Raw genomic sequence first — 17,439 nt, 5'->3', positions numbered from 1 at the left:
CAGCCCCGTCCCCCCAAGCCGGATCTAGCCCTGTCCCCCGCTGCCCTACCCTTAACCCAGGTCCGGCTGCCACCGCTCCACATTCCCAGCCCGAGTACGGCTCCGGTCTCCCCTGCCCACCGCCCTAAGCCGGTGGCAACCCCACCGCAGACCCCGTCCCTACAAGAGGCTCAGCAGGCCCCGAAAGAGGGCGCAGTGCCCCCGCGCGCTCCACTGCTGGAGGTGGAACTCGTGAAGTGCGCCTGCGCGAGGAGGCTCCCGGCCCAGGACTGGTCCTCTTCTTAGACGGGTCAGAGCGACTGCGCCTGCGTGGGGCCGAAGACAGTGGTTCCATTCCCCGGACGGAGTGGCGAGTGCGGACTGCGCAGGCGTGGGACGCAGGGCCTAGGGAGGGGCTCTGTCCGCCGCCAGCCTGCGCTTACTGCGCTTGCGCGGTCCGAGGGCGGTGGCTCGGGTTCCTGGTAGACGCTGTCCGCCCCTCCGCACCCGTGGTGTGGACGCAGAACTCAGCGGAGAAAGGGGGCTGAGGTAGGTTTCTCGTGGGCAGCCCGGGCGGCTGGACAGAAGTGAGGTAGGATCCTTGTCGGGCGTGTGGGTCAGTGGGCCGACCCAGGCGTCCGTCCCCTTGAGGAGCCCCGAACCTTTGCCCTTCTGTGCTGGGCGCCCCGGCTGCTGACTGCAGGCTGGGAGATTGCAGGACCACGCCCCTTTCGAGCCACGCCCACCGTCCCCTGTTCCTCCCTCCCCCCTCACCACGCCCAACAGCTCTGTGCCTCTTTCCCCAGCCACGCCTTCTCGGAGCGGTGCCCGCCTCACTTTCCTGCGCGGGCCTTCATCTTCTCTGGGCTCTCTCCCTTTTCTCCGTACCTCTGATGGTACTCCTGCATCTGTGCCCTGCCGCTCCCCTCATACCCCCCTATTCTTTCTCTTCCCACACCTCCCGTTGTCTTTGGTCACGAGTCCCAGGAAATCCTGGCTCATTTCCCCCCCCCCCCCCGCGCCCAGTCTGGACAGCTCACCTGGCTCTGCCCCATCAACCAGGCCCAGCCTCACCCTCCCTTGCCCCTTCCAGCAAACCAGCCCTGACCAGGCTCCATCCCGCCCTGGCCCCAATACCAGTGTTTTCCAGTGAAAATACAATGTATATATATATATATTAGTATTTGTTGTTAACCTTAAAAAAAAAAACAACTGGCATAATGCCCAGCAGGGGAAAATGGCAGAGAATTTAAGAATTTTTAATATTTAAGAACGGTAGAGAGTTACAATCCAGTATAAGCAGCCTGTGGCTGGGAGTTGGAAGTGATAGTGTCTCATTGACTGGGTTGTGATAGTCTCTCATTGGTTGTGCTGTTGCTGGGGGGAGGAGGAAATCCTTCCTGCGCCTCGAAGAGTGTGTAGTATCCACTGTTAATCGGCTTTTTTTGGTGGGTCTGCCTGTAGCTCCCGTGCGGGCCTCCCGACTCCATCCTAAGTGACTTCGTTCTGTTAATTTTCACATTGTAATTACAGATGCCACAAAAATAAGTATTAAGTCATGATAAGTGAAGCACGTATCTTAAAGAATTTTTACGTAAGAACAAGCACTCATGTTGGAGCATAGTGTGGATTAGACAGTCACAGGGAAAACTGAGAACTGAGAATGAGAAGGGAAAGCCTCTGTAAGATGTAACCTTTGGTTCCTGTTAGTGGAAACACTTGAAAGCCCCAGGTAGTGTTGACCTTGAAAATAAAACATCCAGTTATTTTACCAGTAAAATGGGTTTATTTGAAAATGAGAGAGGAATTACGGTTTCGGACGTGCAAACTATGGGGAAACTACTGGCAAATTTGGTTAATGTAGAAGAGAAAGGTTACTTTATATAGAGAAGAAGGGGCGGGGGACACCTGGATGGCTCATTCGGTTAAGCATCGCCCTCTTGATTTGGTCTCAGGTCATGATCCCAAGGTTGTGAGATCAAGCCCCAGAACCCCACCTCGGGGCTCGGGCTGAGCGTAGAGCGAGCTTCCGATTTTTGTCTTCCTCTCTCCCCATAACCGCCCCCCCTCCCCCAACCTACTCTATTACGAAAAAAGAAAAGAAAAAGGAGGATGCTCGGAGGAGCTACTTTGGAGGAAAGTGAGTGTGGGGTGGTCACCCTTTCTGACTGGCTGGGCTGAGGCTGTTTGGGGGTTTCCCACTGGCTGGGCTGCCGCCTGGGTAGGCGACCCTGCTGTAGTAGTAGGAAAGTGGACTTTTTCCTGTCCGTTCTAGAAGGAATGCTAGGGTGTGAGAGCTCCCCCTGCTGGTCTCAGGACTACATTTCAAATGAGGTTTCCTTGATTTTCACAGTAGAGAATTTTAATTGGAATGAAGGCTCTCAGGGTTCCAAGAAAAGATTTGGCATTAATTTGTTGTTTTAAATCAACCCAGTAATCTGACAGGAACTAACTGTTCATTCAACAAACAAGATCAGCACCTTTGTAGACTAGTGAGGAAAACACACAGAAGTTCATAAATTTCAAATGCTTTCTATTGTTCTCCTGAAGAATTGCATTCATAAATTTGATTTTTTGTTTCATTATTTAAAAACCCGTTTTACTTCCCTTTGGCATAGGATCTTTATCATGGACCTTAGAAATGAAGCACACTTAATTCTCATGCAGTGTAACAAAGTATTTTCTCATTCTCTCTCTTTTCAGAAGTAAAAATGGAGGGGAAAATGACGCGTTGAACGCGGCAGCTATGCGGCAGATCCTCAGAGAACCATGGCAACGTCAGGTGACTGCTCCAGGAGTGAATCACGGGTGAGTTCAGGTCTGGGATGTAAGAACCTGTATTTAAAAACTCTAAACATTGCGGAGAGCTGAGCTTAGCCACCAACCGCGGGATGCTTAAACAGCGGGAATTACAGATGACATTCTGAATTGGGCATCACAAAACCTCCCAGGAATCTACCTTTGGTACCTCTGCTGGTGAAACGAGCACAGTTTTTAGTTGTTTAATAAGGTCCCCGGCATAATATCTTACAGGCTGGTTGGACACACTAAAAGTGATTTATATATTCATACTTTTTTTCTGCCTGTAACACACATCTAGTTTCATTCAAGGTATTAGTAAAAAAAAAAAAAAAAAAGATTACGTTACATTTCAAGGAATGTTGATTATATAAAATTAAAAACCAAATGAATATTCAGATAATCTTTTTTAAAAAATCAAACATTTTCATATCTATGATGTCCAATTTTAACATTTCTTTTTTTCTACCCTTCTAATAGTGGTTCTAATTTCATTTGGGTTTTTGTATAGAGAGATTTGATTCATAGTTGTGTTATTTTATTAATCTTTCTTAAAATTAATCATAAAATTTTTAATTTTATGGATATCCTGTTCTTTTGAGAAATTTCTAAAATGTGGGAACATTTATAGAATAAATTTGCAAACATTATGTACATTCACAGAAATGAAAACTTGACATTTTGTCATGTTTGCTTTAGAGTGTGAATATATATACATATATGGATGTATGTTGAAGGAAACAGTAGATAAAATTTGCGGCCCAGCCCCATTCTTCTTCCTCTGTTTCCACAGGCAAATACTACTGTGAATTACAAATTGATCTTTATGCTTCTCCACCATTTTTATGTTTTTATACCTTTGACACTCTGTGCTTTTTAGAATTTACTTAAGTGGCGTCATATTCTGTGTCATCTGCTGCTTGCCTTTTCCACTAATGTTACTTTTTTTGGTCAGATTTTTTATTGTTTGTTTATTTTTGAGAGAGAGACAGAGTGTGAGTGGGGAAGGGGCAGAGAGAGAGGGAGACACAGAATCTGAAGCAGGCTCTAGGCTCTGAACTGTCAGCACAGAGCCCGACACGGGGCTCGAACTCATGACCGTGAGATCATCATCTGAGCTGACCAACTGAGCCACCCAGGCGCCCTTCTACCAATGTTCCTTTTGGAGGATTTGCCCTTCATGTGTGTGGAGCTGGTCCAAGTCCTATAGGATGCTCTGTAGCGTGCGCCTTACATGACCATCACTTTGGAGCTCTGTGAGCGGGTCGCTAGCAGTCTTACTGTTACGCAATCGGTGTTCGCCACATTTTATTTATTTCCCTTTTGTGGAACTTGATGTTTCTAGTTTTCCTCTATTTGCGACGACGCTGCAGTGAATATCTGCCCGCACATCTGCTTGTGCACACATGCTCTCGGGTGTACGCCTGGTAATGGCATTGCAGGTGGAAGGGATCTCGTGTTGTCAGTTTTACTAGCTAATGACCAGTTGTTCTCCAGTGGATGGGTCTGCCAGGAACCCACATAGAGCTTGCTGACACTTGAGAGCATCACGTTTCGAAAGTTTGCTCAGTCTGTTGAGTTATTGAGTTCCTAACGACTTGGGTGTCTGTCATGGAAGCATTTCTGTACTATTTGTGTTCATCCTGTTACCAGTGCTCTTCATTACAGAAGAGATGTCTGCTATTCAGAATCTGTGTCTTATCTTTCCTTCCCCTGATCGCCTGTAAGGGGTTTACCACTTTCATCTTTTCAAAGAGCCAGATTTGTCTTTGTTGAATTTTTCTTTGTTCATCTGTTTTCTGTCCCATAGGTTTCTGCTTTTATCTTTATTTCTTTTATTCTTTGGGTTTAATTTTCATTAACAATTTTTTTAATGTTTATTTATTATTGAGACAGAGAGAAATAGAGCATGAGTGGGGAGGGGCAGAGAGAGAGGGAGACACAGGATCTGAGGCAGGCTTCAGGCTCTGACTGCTCTGAGCAGTCAACATAGAGCCCAAGGTGGGGCTCAAACTCACGAACTGTGAGATCATGACCTGAGCCAAAGTCGGCTGACTGAGCCACCCAGGCACCCCTGGGTTTAATTTTCTGTTTTTATAGCATCTTGTGATGAACTGTGGATCACTGATTTAAACCAACCTTCTCTGACCATCAGTTTGCTGTACCTCACACACTTAAATACGTTGTATTTTCATTATTGATCAGTTAAAATACTTTCTAATCTGTTACGGAGGAAATTAGAAAATTTATGGGCTCTTCAAAAATGGGTTGCCTACATTCAGATGTTTAGGAATTTTTACTTGCCTTTTTGTTATTTAATTTTAGCTTGATTCCGTTTGGTCAGAAAAGATATTATTTAAAATGTCATTGTTTGGAAGGCCTGCTTTGTGACCTCATCAGATGGGCTATTTGGGGGGACGCTCCACATGCACGTGCAGAGAGCATGTCTGCAGTCGGTTTCCTATAAATGTCATTAAGTCAAATGGGTTATTAGTGGTACATCTTTTGTGTCCTTTCTGACTTTCTGTCCATTTGTTGTGTCAGTTACTGAGAGAGAGGAGCTTCAAAAATTTCCTCTTTGATCATGGATTTGTCTTTTTTTAAAATTTCGTTTTGAATCTATCGCTTTTGCTTCATATATTTTGAATCTGTTACTTGGTGCATACATTTAGGGTAGATTTTACTTTCTAGATTGACTTTTTTATATTTGTGAAGTCTTTTTGCCTATTAATATTTCTTGCCCTGCATCTATTTTGTCTTATGTTAATACCACTGTGCCAGCTTGCATGGTACACATACACATATATTTTGAATCTATTTTAAATCAAAGTCCATGTATTTAAAATGTTTCTCTTGTGAAGAGTCTACAGGTACGTCATCTTTCCCGCTCCCAAGTCACTTCTGCTCTTAAATTGGAGTATTTAGTCTGTTAACATTTAACATGTTGACTGGTATGGTTAGGTCTAACATCTTGCTGTTTGTGTTCTGTTTCTTTTTTGTTTATTCTTTGTACCTTTATCCATTCTTGCCTCCTTTTGGATTAATAAAGTACTGTTTGAAATTCCACATTATCTTCTCTATTAGCTTTTCATGTGTATCTTTTACTGATAGTTTAGTGGTTACCCAAGAAATTGTGATATGCGTCTTTAAGCTGTCTCAGTCGTTTTGTTTCCACCACTCATGATGCAAGACTCTTCCAAATTCCTGCTTTTACCGACCCCCATTTTGTGCTGTTTGTATTGTTGTTGTAACTTTGCTTCTGTGTATGTCAAAGTCCCATCATGAATTACTACCGTCTCCTTATGTTAAAAATCTTTCCTATAAAGTATAAGAAATAGTTTTGTTTCCCTACACAGTTCCTTTTCTGGTGTCTTGCCACCTAAAACTCTGGAAAGAATTGAAGACCGTGATAACGCCGGTTGGGGGCGTATTTCAAGCAGTGAGCGCTCGCCGCGTTGTGAAGTGTGGCGTGCCGCACCCTTCATGGAAAGAGAAATGTGTGATGAAGCCACGCTGGTTTCTCGGCCCTGAAAATCTATCCCATAGAAATAAAGCATCATTGTATAAGGAGGAAGGTGCACAGATGTTTGTGGTCACATTGTTTATAGTGGCAGAAAGCTGGACACCATCAATCAAGGGTGACTGAAGAAGCGGAAGATTTCCTTTTGTAGAGTACTATATAGTCATTGAAAAGTGTAAGTTAGAGTGCTAAGAATTGGGGAGTTTCTTGCAAGGTATTAATGTGAGTAAAAAAAAATAATAAAAAAAAGGGCTTGTGACACCCTTCACAAAAAACTATGTCAGAAGAAAAACTGCATATGCACGGGTGTGTGTGCACATGCGTGTATGTACATGAACATGGGGAAAGCGTGGGAGGATGTGCCAGGGGCTGGTGAGGGTCAGGGAGGGCGGTGACGGGCTGAGATGGAGGTGGAGCAGGAGCAGGGTGGGGACAAGCTGAAAAGGAAATTATACTGTGTAAAATGAATCCTGTTACTGTAGCAGGAAAGTGTGCAAAGGATACAGATAGGCAGCTAACAAAAAAGATGACCAAAAAGTGCTCAAAAAACGTATTTGATGTCACTAAAAATTAAGGGCAGATAGAACTGGGGCGCCTGAGTGGCTCAGTCAGTTGAGCATCTGACTCTGATTTCGGCTCAGGTCACCATCCCAGGGTCGTCAGATTGATCCCCAGGTTGGGCTCTGCACTGAGCATGGAGCCTACTTACGATTCTTTCTCTCCTTCTGCCCCTCTCCCCTGCTTGCTCTTTCTCTCTGTCAAAAATACAATAAAATACAATAAAATAATGAATTATAAAATTAATAAAAAGTAAAGGCAAATGGAACTAACAAAGACAGTGTCTGCATCAAACTGGCAGAGACTTGAGTGAAGATGCATGTCCACTGTTGATAGAAAAATCGTTCCCTTACTCTTTTTTTTTATGATTATTCAGAGAGAGAGCCAGAATGAGTGGCGGGGGGGCGGGGTGGAGAGAATATATATCCCAAGCAGGCCCCACACTGTCCGTGCTAAGCCTGACACGGGGCTCCAACCCAAGAACTGAGATCATGACCTGAACCAGTAGCAACAGTTGGACGCTAAACTGACTGAGTCACCCCAGCGCCCCTCACTTACTCTGTGTAGGTCTCAGGAGCTACCTTTCTGGAGGGTATTTGGGGATAATATCAAAAGTTATAAAAGTAGGGCACCTGGGTGCGCACCTCACTCGGTTTTGGCTCAAGTCATGATCTCATGGTCGGTGAGATCAAGCCGTGTTGGGCTTTAGGCTGACAGCACGGAGCCTGCTTGGGATTCTCTGTCTCCCCGTGTCTCTGCTTCTTCCTTTCATTCTCTCTCTCTCTCTCTCTCTGTGTCTCTCTCACTCAAATACACTTAAAAAAAGTTATAAAAGTACGAATCATCTTAATCTGCCAATTTCCCATTCAGGAGTTTATCATAAGAAAATTGTCATGGATAGACACAATGATTTTTGTTTAAAAAGTTCATCTTACATAATTTATGATGTAAAAGCTGGAAACAGTTTAAGACTACAAAATGAGGAGATTGGATAAATGAAGATAATTCATAGAATGGGATACTATCAGATATTAGAAATGCATTTAGAAGTAATTAATGCGGAGGAGAATACTCAGATTTAATGAGTGGGAAACGTGTCACAAAGCAGGATTATATGATCTCAATAAATGCCTTGTATGCACATGTTATATGTACACTTAAACAACAGCTAGAAAGAATATAAATGTTAACGTGTTAACTGTCATTATCTCTGACCAGTGAGCAAGGTTACACATGGTTCGAATTTTCCTCTGGGTACACTTGTGCTTTTACACATTTCCCAAAGAACATGAATTACATTTGTGTTTAGGAAAATGTATATATTGGGACAGGGTCGCCTCATCGGACAGGAACGCGTGGTTGGTGGTCCCCCGCCCCCGGTGGGTGTCTTCCAGGCAACCTTGTTCTGAGGGAAAGTAGACACTGAGCACATGCGCTCCGGGCTCCCCTTCTGGGTCCCGGGCGGCCCGCGTCGGCAGCAGTGCAGTCTGAGTGAAGCTGCGAGGGCTGTGCCAGGCCCCCAGCACCCTCCCGAGGCCTGCCCGGTTCTGCCCTCAGACCCCACAAGGTGCCCAGAGCATGAGGCCCAGGAACAGGTGTTCTTTCTCTTAGGGCCGGTCACCACTTTGAGGATGATGTTCAGGATCAGTCACCAGGTAGACACTAAAATTGCCTTTCTTAATTCTCTCCTTGAGAAATAATTTTGTACTGGAGACATAAAGTAAAGGTAGCGTGAAGGTGAGACCCCTTGATCCTGCTAGCGAAGATGACCTAACTTGTGTGGTTAAATCTGGTCACACGAATCGTCATTTGAAACCAAAGGAAATAACCAGAAGGCTGCAGGTTATTAGGGTGGACAGAGAGAGAGAGAGAGGCACCATGGTCATCCCTGTTCTTTCCTTGGCTTTGAGCAGGAGGGAGAGGGTCTCATGGAGTGCGGCGGCCAGGAGCATCTCCAGGAAGGCGTGCACCCGGAAGAGTTTGTGGCCATCGCAGACTATTCTGCCACTGACCAGACGCAGGTAACCTGACGCGCTTGCTCATGTGCAGTGGCCACGGGCCTCGGGCCATGTTGCTGTGGATTCACCATGCCAAGGGATAGACGTAGGTGTAGATTTTGAAGAAGTCATACCAAAGTTAAGTAAAGAAGTGTTCAGACGTCTAGAGCCCAGTGAGACATGTGAGTGACCTTCTCTTTCCCCCTAACAAACTCCGATCCCAGGCCTCAGATGAGAGATGCCTGGGTGAGGAATCGGGTGAAGCACCTGTTCCGATTTCTGTTTGGAAACCTGGGTTTCAAACCTATTCTAGTTAATGAAAACTAAGGCTGTAAAATAAAATTACTGACTTGAATGTAGCTTTTCCTGCTTTGTAACCCAGTAAATGATCGGCTACCACATAGCCGAGTTACTGTGAAGAGGCTGTTGAGAAATTCTGTCCTAAGCCATCTGAAAATGTTTAATCTTTCTTTAAAAAATACCATGTGCTTTTCTTTCATGTAGATGTTCCACAAAAACCTCTAAACCTTGGTATCATTTTTACAAATTGTGAGTTGGTATAATTGCCCACTGAGTCCTTTTTGAAATAGCTGTGATTTGGGGCCCCGGCGATGGGGGGTTTATCCCTGAGCCACAATTAAAATACCAACTACAGGTTTTTCTTGAATTTTGACTTGTGTGTATGGGTTTTCCAGCTCAGCTTTTTAAGAGGAGAAAAAATTCTCATCCTGAGACAGACGACGGCGGACTGGTGGTGGGGCGAGCGCGCGGGCTGCTGCGGGTACATACCTGCGAACCACCTCGGGAAACACGTGGAGGAGTGTGACCCGGAGGACACGTGGCAGGACGAGGAGTACTTCGGCAGCTACGGAACCCTGGTACTGCACCCCAAGCCCCTGCTCGTCTGGCCAGGAGCCGGCTCCTTGTCTCTAGCGTAAAGTTAGCATCGCCGGGACCGCTGCTTCTCATGGATTAGAGCGGAGTTTGCAGACGTCTTCTCCGGCTTGGCAGGCCGTGGGGCTACTCAGCTCTGCCGGTGTGGTGCAGAAACAGCCATAAAACGATAAATGAGCATGGCATATTCTTTTGATTTTTAAAAACCATTAAAAAATGTAAAAGTCATTCTTGGCCTGCAGTCCAGACAAAAGCCAGTGGTAGGCTGGCTTGGCCCATGGTTGTTTAGAGAGATCACCTGAATAGTGGGATTATGAATTTTTCTCAGCATTTAAAATAGTAATACATTTTACTTTAAAAATACAAACAAGCTACACAAGTAAACAATACCTTTAAATAACTAACTTATTAGTTTTTGTGTTGTTGTTTTTTGCCCCCCAATTTGAAGACCCATAATCCTATAGTCCAGACAGCTCCTGTTTATATTTCAAAGCTAGATGCAAACAGATGCCTGCAGAATAAACATTGTAGACCTAATGTTGAGTGAAAGAAGCAAGACAGCAAGGAACTTTTGATTCAGTTATGTAAATTACAAAGCGATGTTGAAAGGTATTGTTTATGAATGTAAGTGGGGAAACTAAAGATCCGGGAGCTGGTTCCCCTGAAAATCAGGATGGCGGTTACCGGTAAGAAGGGGCCTGTGATGGTGTCAGTCTTGAAAATAAAATTGTTGGGGCGCCTGGGTGGCTCAGTCGGTTAAGCCTCCGACTTCGGCTCAGATCAGATCTCACGTTTGTGGGTTCGAGCCCCGCGTCAGGCTCTGTGCTGACAGCTAGCTCAGAGCCTGGAGCTGCTTCCCGTTCTGTGTCTCCTTCTCTCTCTGCCCCTCCCCCTCTCATGCTCTGTCTCTCTGTATCAAAAATAAATTTTAAAAAAACATTAAAAAAAAAGAAAATAAAATTGTTATTATCCTAGCGAAATGGGCTTATTCATGAATTACTGGGGAACCGCAATCCCACAGGCAAGTTTGGAGAACCACCCAGCGGAGCTTTTATAGAGAAAGGGGTGGGCGCGGCTGCTTGGACCGAGAGCCCATTCGAGGGTGGTGGCTGCTTCTCATTGGCTGAGGTTGGCAGTTTCTCATTGGCCGGGCTGCCGCCTGGGCCGGGAGGAAAGCGTTCTCCTGCTGGGGTAGTAAGGTGGCTTCTTCCTTTGGAGTTTGCAGCGGGGAGTCAGTGCTTACCCTCTAGTTCTCAGGGAGGTTTTCCGCCCTCATTTTCTTACCAGCCAGGCTGGGGTGGGAGGGTTTGGGGTGCTGGCAGGGTTCTACTTTGGTGGCACAAGTGTTTGCTGTAGAACTATATTTGACAGACTGTACGGCACTTTTTAATACACTTTTTTTGTAGGTCTGTTATAGTTCACAATTTAAAATGTTATAAGTGAAAACCACCTGATGTATGTACACGATGAGAGCTTTCAAACTATCAAAAAAGTGTTTTGTTGATTTTAAAAGGGCCATATTGGTGGTTTGCTTATTTAATGACTTTTCATCATGACAAGCTATGCTGTCATGGATTTCCTTTTATATAAATCTTGCTTACCTTTTGCTGTTTGTAGGGCGTACGTACAGGTTTTTCACTTTGGTGGATCTTGCCAATTTGCCCTCCAGAAAGACTGGCTGATTATACACCTACCAACAGCGTGTGGAAGCTTATCTCAACCACAAATTGCCACAGTGAAAACTGATTTCTAACCCTAAAGGGGAAATATGGGATCTCTTGATTCTGGTTTCTGTTTGTTATTTTTATTTTATTTATTTTTTCTTAAAGTTTGTTTTGAGAAAGGCAGAGATAGAACGTGGGGGAGGGGCAGAGAGCTAGGGGTTGAGAGAGAGAGAGAGAAAGAGAAAGAGAAAGGGGGACACAGAGATTCTCAAACAGGCCCCATGCTGTCAGTGTAGAGCCGGACGTGGGGCTTGAACTAAAAAAATTGAGATCGTGAGCTGAGCCGAAACCAAGAGTTGGTCGCTTGACCACTGAACCACTCAGGTGCCCTGTTATTTATTTTTTTTAATGGTTATTTTTGAGAGAGAGAGAGAGAGAGAGAGAGGAGGAGAGAGAGAAAGAGGAAGATAGAATCTGAAGCAAGCTCTACACTGTCAGTGAAAAGCCCCATGTGGGCCCGAACCCACGACCTTGAGATCATGACCTGAGCCAAAGTTGGCCACTCAACCAACTGAGCCACCCAAGTGCCCCGTGGTCTGTTTTGTAAAGTCAGATTGGTCATCTTTTCTATTTCATTCGCCTTTTCTATTTCTTCTTCTTTTTTGGGGGGGGGGGTAAACTTTCATCTAGTTTGCTAATTTTTCTTTTTATTTGTGTCAGTTTGCCTGTTCAGTAAGCTGGTCAGCCTGCACTTCTTACATACATCACACTTACCACCTGCCTGTTGTCTTTCCCGTGGAACCCTAACTTTCATGGTCTAATTGCCCTTTTATTCTTTGTGGCTTCTGAATTTTGTATCCTACTTTGAATTTTTTTTAATGTTTTATTTATTTTTGATACAGAGAGAGACAGAGCATGAGAGGGGGAGGGGCAGAAAGTGAAGGAGACACAGAACCAGAAGCAGGCTCCAGGCTCTGAGCTAGCTGTCAGCACAGAGCCTGATGTGGGGCTCGAACTCACGAACGTGAGATCTGACCTGAGCCGAAGTCAGAGGCTTAGCCGACTGAGCCACCCAGGCGCCCCTGTGTCCTACTTTGAAGATCTTCTTCACTCCAAGATTATAAATATCCATACTTTCCTTTAGACTTTTGTGATCCCATTTTTAACAATGAAATATTTAAATCAATCTGGAATTTACTTGTTGTAAAGAGTAAAGTAAAATTACAACTTAATTTCCCCACAAATACCCAGCTGCTTCAGCATCAGCTACAGGGTAACCCTCTTTTTCCGATGGTGTGAAATGCACATTTACCATATGTTAAATTTCTAAGGCCTGTTTCTGTAATCTCTGTTCTGTTTCATTGATCTGTTCATTTCTTCTGCAGCTCCAGACGCTTTTCATAACGTAGCTTTTAAACATCTGGGAGGCTAGGTCTCTAGCAGTCCTCTAACTTTTTGGTGCTTTCATGGCTAGCCTGGTCTCTGGTTTTTCGAAACTAATTTTATTAGCATTTGTTGTGCACCTTTCCCCCAGGCCAAAGTGGCTGGCAGTTTAATTGGCATTGCATGGGAAGTTTACACTAATTTAGGGAGAAGTCACATCACACTGATTCACCCAGTTTCCTAAGTGTTGTTTTACGCCTCTCAGAGTTTTAAGGTTTATTTTATTTTTTCATTATTTATTTATTTATGTTTTGATCATATCTGGTGCTTTATCTTTCTTACCTTTCTTGTTAAATCTATTCCTAGGTGTTTTTGTGTATTACTTTTGTAAGTGGTTGGGTAAAATGTTCTATAAATATCACATTAAGTTGGTTGATGGTATTGCTTGAGTCTGTGCCCTTACTGGTTTTCTTTCTACTTCTCTCTCAGCTACTGAGAGAAGAATATTGACCATAATTGTGAATTTGTCTATTTCTTGTTGCATTTCTGTTGGTTTTTACCTTGAGTGTTTTGAAGCTTTGTTATCAGATACAAAAATATTTAGAATTATGAGGCCCTTTTGCTACAGTGATTCCCATGTTACTATGAGCTGACTCTCTCCGTTGCTGGGAATATCCTTTGATCTGAAATCTACTTTGTGTGATAAGAATGCCCCCGTCTCACCCCTGCGCCTGGCATCAGCTGGTGCGCCTTTGCATCCTCGCTCTTTCTATGAGGGTAGATCACGTAGGCGGGATGGCCGGGTCTTGACTTCGTCTGCTCTGACCCTCCACCCTTTTGTGTTTCAGTCCTCAGTGTCTTTATGAGGAGCCACGCTGGGCTCATGAAGGCCCCATACAGACTTCCTGTTTGTGCTGACATGGTCTGGGGACTCTCAGCCATGCTGTCTGTAAGCTGGGTTTTCTGCAGCCGGAGATCTAAGGAGTGGGGTTGGAGGGATGGTGTGGGTGCAGCCTCTCGGGGCTCTGACTAACCGCTTGTGGCTTCACGAACCATCCGGAGGAGCCTTTCTCTGTTTCCCTGAGGAGTGGAGTGATTCCCATGGGTTTCAGGTGTTTTCCTCCCTCTGGACATGGCTGGGGGCCTCGAGCTCACCCCTTCAGCAAGGTTGCTCCCTCCCTCCAGAGCGACAGTGTTGGGTGGGGCCCTGTGCACCCCGTCTAGCATCCCTGTTGGAGGCTTGTCCGCACCCCTGCGGTGGATCCTTGGCCATGGTGAACCTGACGGGGAATTGGCGGTTCCTCCCTTCTCGGGGGGAACAGTGGTCAGGAGGGTGCTGTCTGCACCACCCCCTCGGTGATCCACCCTGCTTCTCTGCTCTCCTGGCTCTTGGGGAGGTATAGGGAGAATCTCCAGGCAGCACCACAGTGAACTGAAGGATTCCAGAAACTTCCATTTCATTCCTTCATTGTTTTTTTTAGCTAGTGGCATATTTAGGTCCTTTGATGTTTTTGTCTGTTGTTTTCTCTTTATTGCTCATATTTTTAGGCATGGGGTGGTGGGGCTGAGGGGGTTAGCTCAGTCTCTGATCTTCCTTCTTAAACCATTGTTCAGATTATAAGCAATGATTCTGAATCTGTATTTCCTCTAGAAACTTCACTTGGAGATGCTGGCAGACCAGCCTCGAACAACTAAGTACCACAATGTTATCCTGCAGAATAAAGAATCCCTGAAAGATAAAGTGATCCTGGATGTTGGCTGTGGGACTGGGATCATCAGCCTCTTCTGTGCACATCACGCGCGGCCCAAGGCAGTGAGTAGGAGCCAGCTTTCCCGTGGCAGCTTCGGAGCGGGGTCCTGGCGCGGTCCCTGCGTTCAGAGGCTTCTTGTCGGTGAAGCGGGCAGTGTGCTCTGGCAGCCTGGACTTGAAGTGGTCTCAGCCACTGATGTCCATAAAGTCCGGCGCTCCAGTCCTGAGAAGCTCCTGCGTCGGTTGCGGTGGTGTTGCTGTGTGTGTGGGAGCAGGGCCGCCGGGTCTCACCGGGGAAGCCCCTGCGGTGCGTGCCCAGCGCGGGCGCAGGGGCTTCTTGCTCCCTGCGGCCCCCCCGTCTGTTTTAGGCAGGAGGTGGACTGAAGGTTAGGGGTGGCTCCCTGCCGGGGCTCCGTCTGTTGGAGGCAGCACAGCGTGGCCAGCTGCCGGTCCTGCTGTCCGGCGCTCTCCCGCCCTCTGTCCTTGTGTTCGCTGGGGCTGGCTCTGCCTCGGCTGAAGCGACGGGCTCAGGGAGAGCAGATGACAGGCTGCTTTGAAGGGCGGGGCACGCACTGATGATACTTGTGTGACGTGCAGGTGTACGCGGTGGAGGCCAGTGAGATGGCCCAGCACACGGGGCAGCTGGTCATGCAGAACGGCTTTGCCGACATCATCACCGTGTTCCAGCAGAAGGTGGAGGATGTGGTGTTGCCGGAGAAGGTGGACGTGCTGGTGTCCGAGTGGATGGGGACCTGCCTGCTGGTAAGGGGCGCTGGGACACGTAGGCTGGCTGAGGATTGTACCGGAGAGTCGCAGATTCCAAGCAAGGGCATGGACTGGGTCCGGGGGGCTGTTGTGAGCGGAGCTTCTGGGGGAGAGCCGCGGCTGTGTCACGTTAAAGTGAATCCCCTGGCGCTTTTCCTGGCGCTGACCTCCGCTTAGTGCAGGACAGCCTCGAGGCCACCAAGTCCCTCCGCTTGTCACAACATGAAGGGACCTTGAAGGTGCTCTGCCGAGTGAAGTAAGTCAGAGACATGTTGTGTGGTCTCGCTTACATGTGAAATCTGAAAACAACAATAATGCAAAACTTATGGTAATCATTTCACAGTTCGTGTTAATCAAGTTATGCTGTATATCTTAAATTTGTAATAATCTTAGAAGTTGGGACGGGTTGGTGGTTTTTTAAAAACAAAACAGCATGTACAATATGATTCCAATTTTTTTAAGTTTATTTATTTTTGAGAGAGGGTGAGAGGAAGAGAGAGAGTACAGCATGAGCAGGGGAGAGGCAGAGAGAAGGGAGACAGAATCCCAAGCAGGTTCTGCACTGTCAGCACAGTGCCTGATGTGGGACTCAGACTCACGAACCATGAGATCATGACCAGAGCCGAAATCAAGAATCAGATGCTTAATCAGCTGAGCCACCCAGGTGTCCCTAGTTTTGTTTTTAAAAATCACACAAGGCAGGGTGCCTGTTAGCTCAGTTGGTTAAGCATCTGACTTTGTTTGGCTCAGGTCATGATCTTGCAGTTTCTGAGTTCGAGCCCCTTTCTGCTCTCAACAGGGAGCCCACTTTGGATCCTGTTTCCCTTTCTCTCTGTCCCTCCCCTGCTCATGCTTTCTGTCTGAATAAAAAGCATTAAAAAGAAGTCATACGTAGCAGTGACCTCGCTGGCTCCAGGTAGGAGGTTCCAGGTAGGATGGAGTAAGCACCCCCCACCCTGTCTGGCCCAGTGAATGCAGCTGCGGATCTAGGACAGGATGCAGGGAGAAGCTATGGGAGGACTTTGAGAAGCATACAGTAGCAGGAAGGCTGGGAAGGAGACCAGAATTTGACCTGCTCCGTTTCCGACCTGGGCTGGTTCACCCCACCTTAGGCAGCCTGGTGGTCCCCCACTCCCGGGAGGTCACCATATTCATGCCGAACTTAGTGCGGACACCCAATCGGCACAGCGCACTACAGCCCAGAACTCCTGGGCTCAAGCGATCCTCCTGCCTCAGCCTCCCGAGTCGTTGGGACTACAGGCGTGCGCCACCGCGCCCGGCTGAAGACCAGAATGTGAAGTACACCGACCTGGTCTTAAGTTTATCGATAGTTATTCCTCCTGTGGCTCTCTCTCCGTACATAGCTTTAGTATTTAGATGAAAAAGACCAATTCTTTTGAAAACTGCAAACTTCTGCAACCCACCCACATTGAAGTAGATAACCTGAATAATCGAATAACTAATAATAATATTAATTTATAGTTGAAAACCTGTGAAGAGAAATTTGTAGGCCTAAATTATTTCACTGGTGAAATCTATAAACACATTTAAGGAAGAAATAACAACCAGACGTTGTTTCTGAACAACGTCTTTCAGAAAATGGAAGAGAAGAGACACTTCCCAGCTCATTTGGTGAGACTAGCATTACCCTAATACCAAAGCCCGACCAAAAACTACAGCCCAATAACTCACGCTCATAAACGCAAAAATCTGAGAGAATATTAGCAAATGTAATCCTGCAGTACATAAAAGGAATAACACAACAGCAAAGAAGAGATTAGTTTTGGAGTTCAAGGCTGGTTCATTATTTAAAAATCAGTCTGTATAATCTACCTTGTTAACAGTCTACAAAAGAAAAATCACATGATGCTATCAATGCACAAAAAATGTGACAACATTCAAAATAGTATTAAAATTTCTATTGAGATTTTCTCTTTGATCTGGGTGGTTTTTTCCTTTTATTTTTTTATTATTTAAAAAATTTTTCTTTTTAATGATTTTTATTTATTTTTGAGAGACAGAGAGAGACAGCACAGCAGGGGAGGGGCAGAGAGAGAGGGAGACACAATCCAAAGCAGGCTCCAGGCTCTGAGCTGTCAGCGTAGAGCTGGATGTGGGGTTTTAACCCAC

The 17,439-nt window shown here is 45.9% G+C and overlaps 1 protein-coding gene across 1 annotated transcript in view; it reads left to right on the top strand.

Annotated features, from left to right (window-relative positions):
* Window positions 1-384: 384 nt before the first annotated feature.
* The window catches only part of PRMT2 (protein arginine methyltransferase 2), a 39,528-nt gene continuing 22,473 nt past the window's right edge, over window positions 385-17,439 (top strand). Inside the window, exons 1-6 of the mRNA XM_029938803.1 lie at window positions 385-528; window positions 2,683-2,787; window positions 8,770-8,877; window positions 9,549-9,731; window positions 14,446-14,607; window positions 15,142-15,306. Of these exons, the coding sequence (XP_029794663.1) occupies window positions 2,749-2,787; window positions 8,770-8,877; window positions 9,549-9,731; window positions 14,446-14,607; window positions 15,142-15,306 (657 nt within the window). The 5' untranslated portion in view covers window positions 385-528; window positions 2,683-2,748. The remainder of the gene's footprint in view (window positions 529-2,682; window positions 2,788-8,769; window positions 8,878-9,548; window positions 9,732-14,445; window positions 14,608-15,141; window positions 15,307-17,439) is intronic.

The sequence above is a fragment of the Suricata suricatta genome, chromosome 5 (assembly GCF_006229205.1).
Source record: "Suricata suricatta isolate VVHF042 chromosome 5, meerkat_22Aug2017_6uvM2_HiC, whole genome shotgun sequence".
NCBI classification, from domain to species: Eukaryota; Metazoa; Chordata; class Mammalia; order Carnivora; family Herpestidae; genus Suricata; species Suricata suricatta.
The sequence above is the reverse complement of the archived record's forward strand: the minus strand, read 5'-3'. Positions and strand labels throughout refer to the sequence as shown.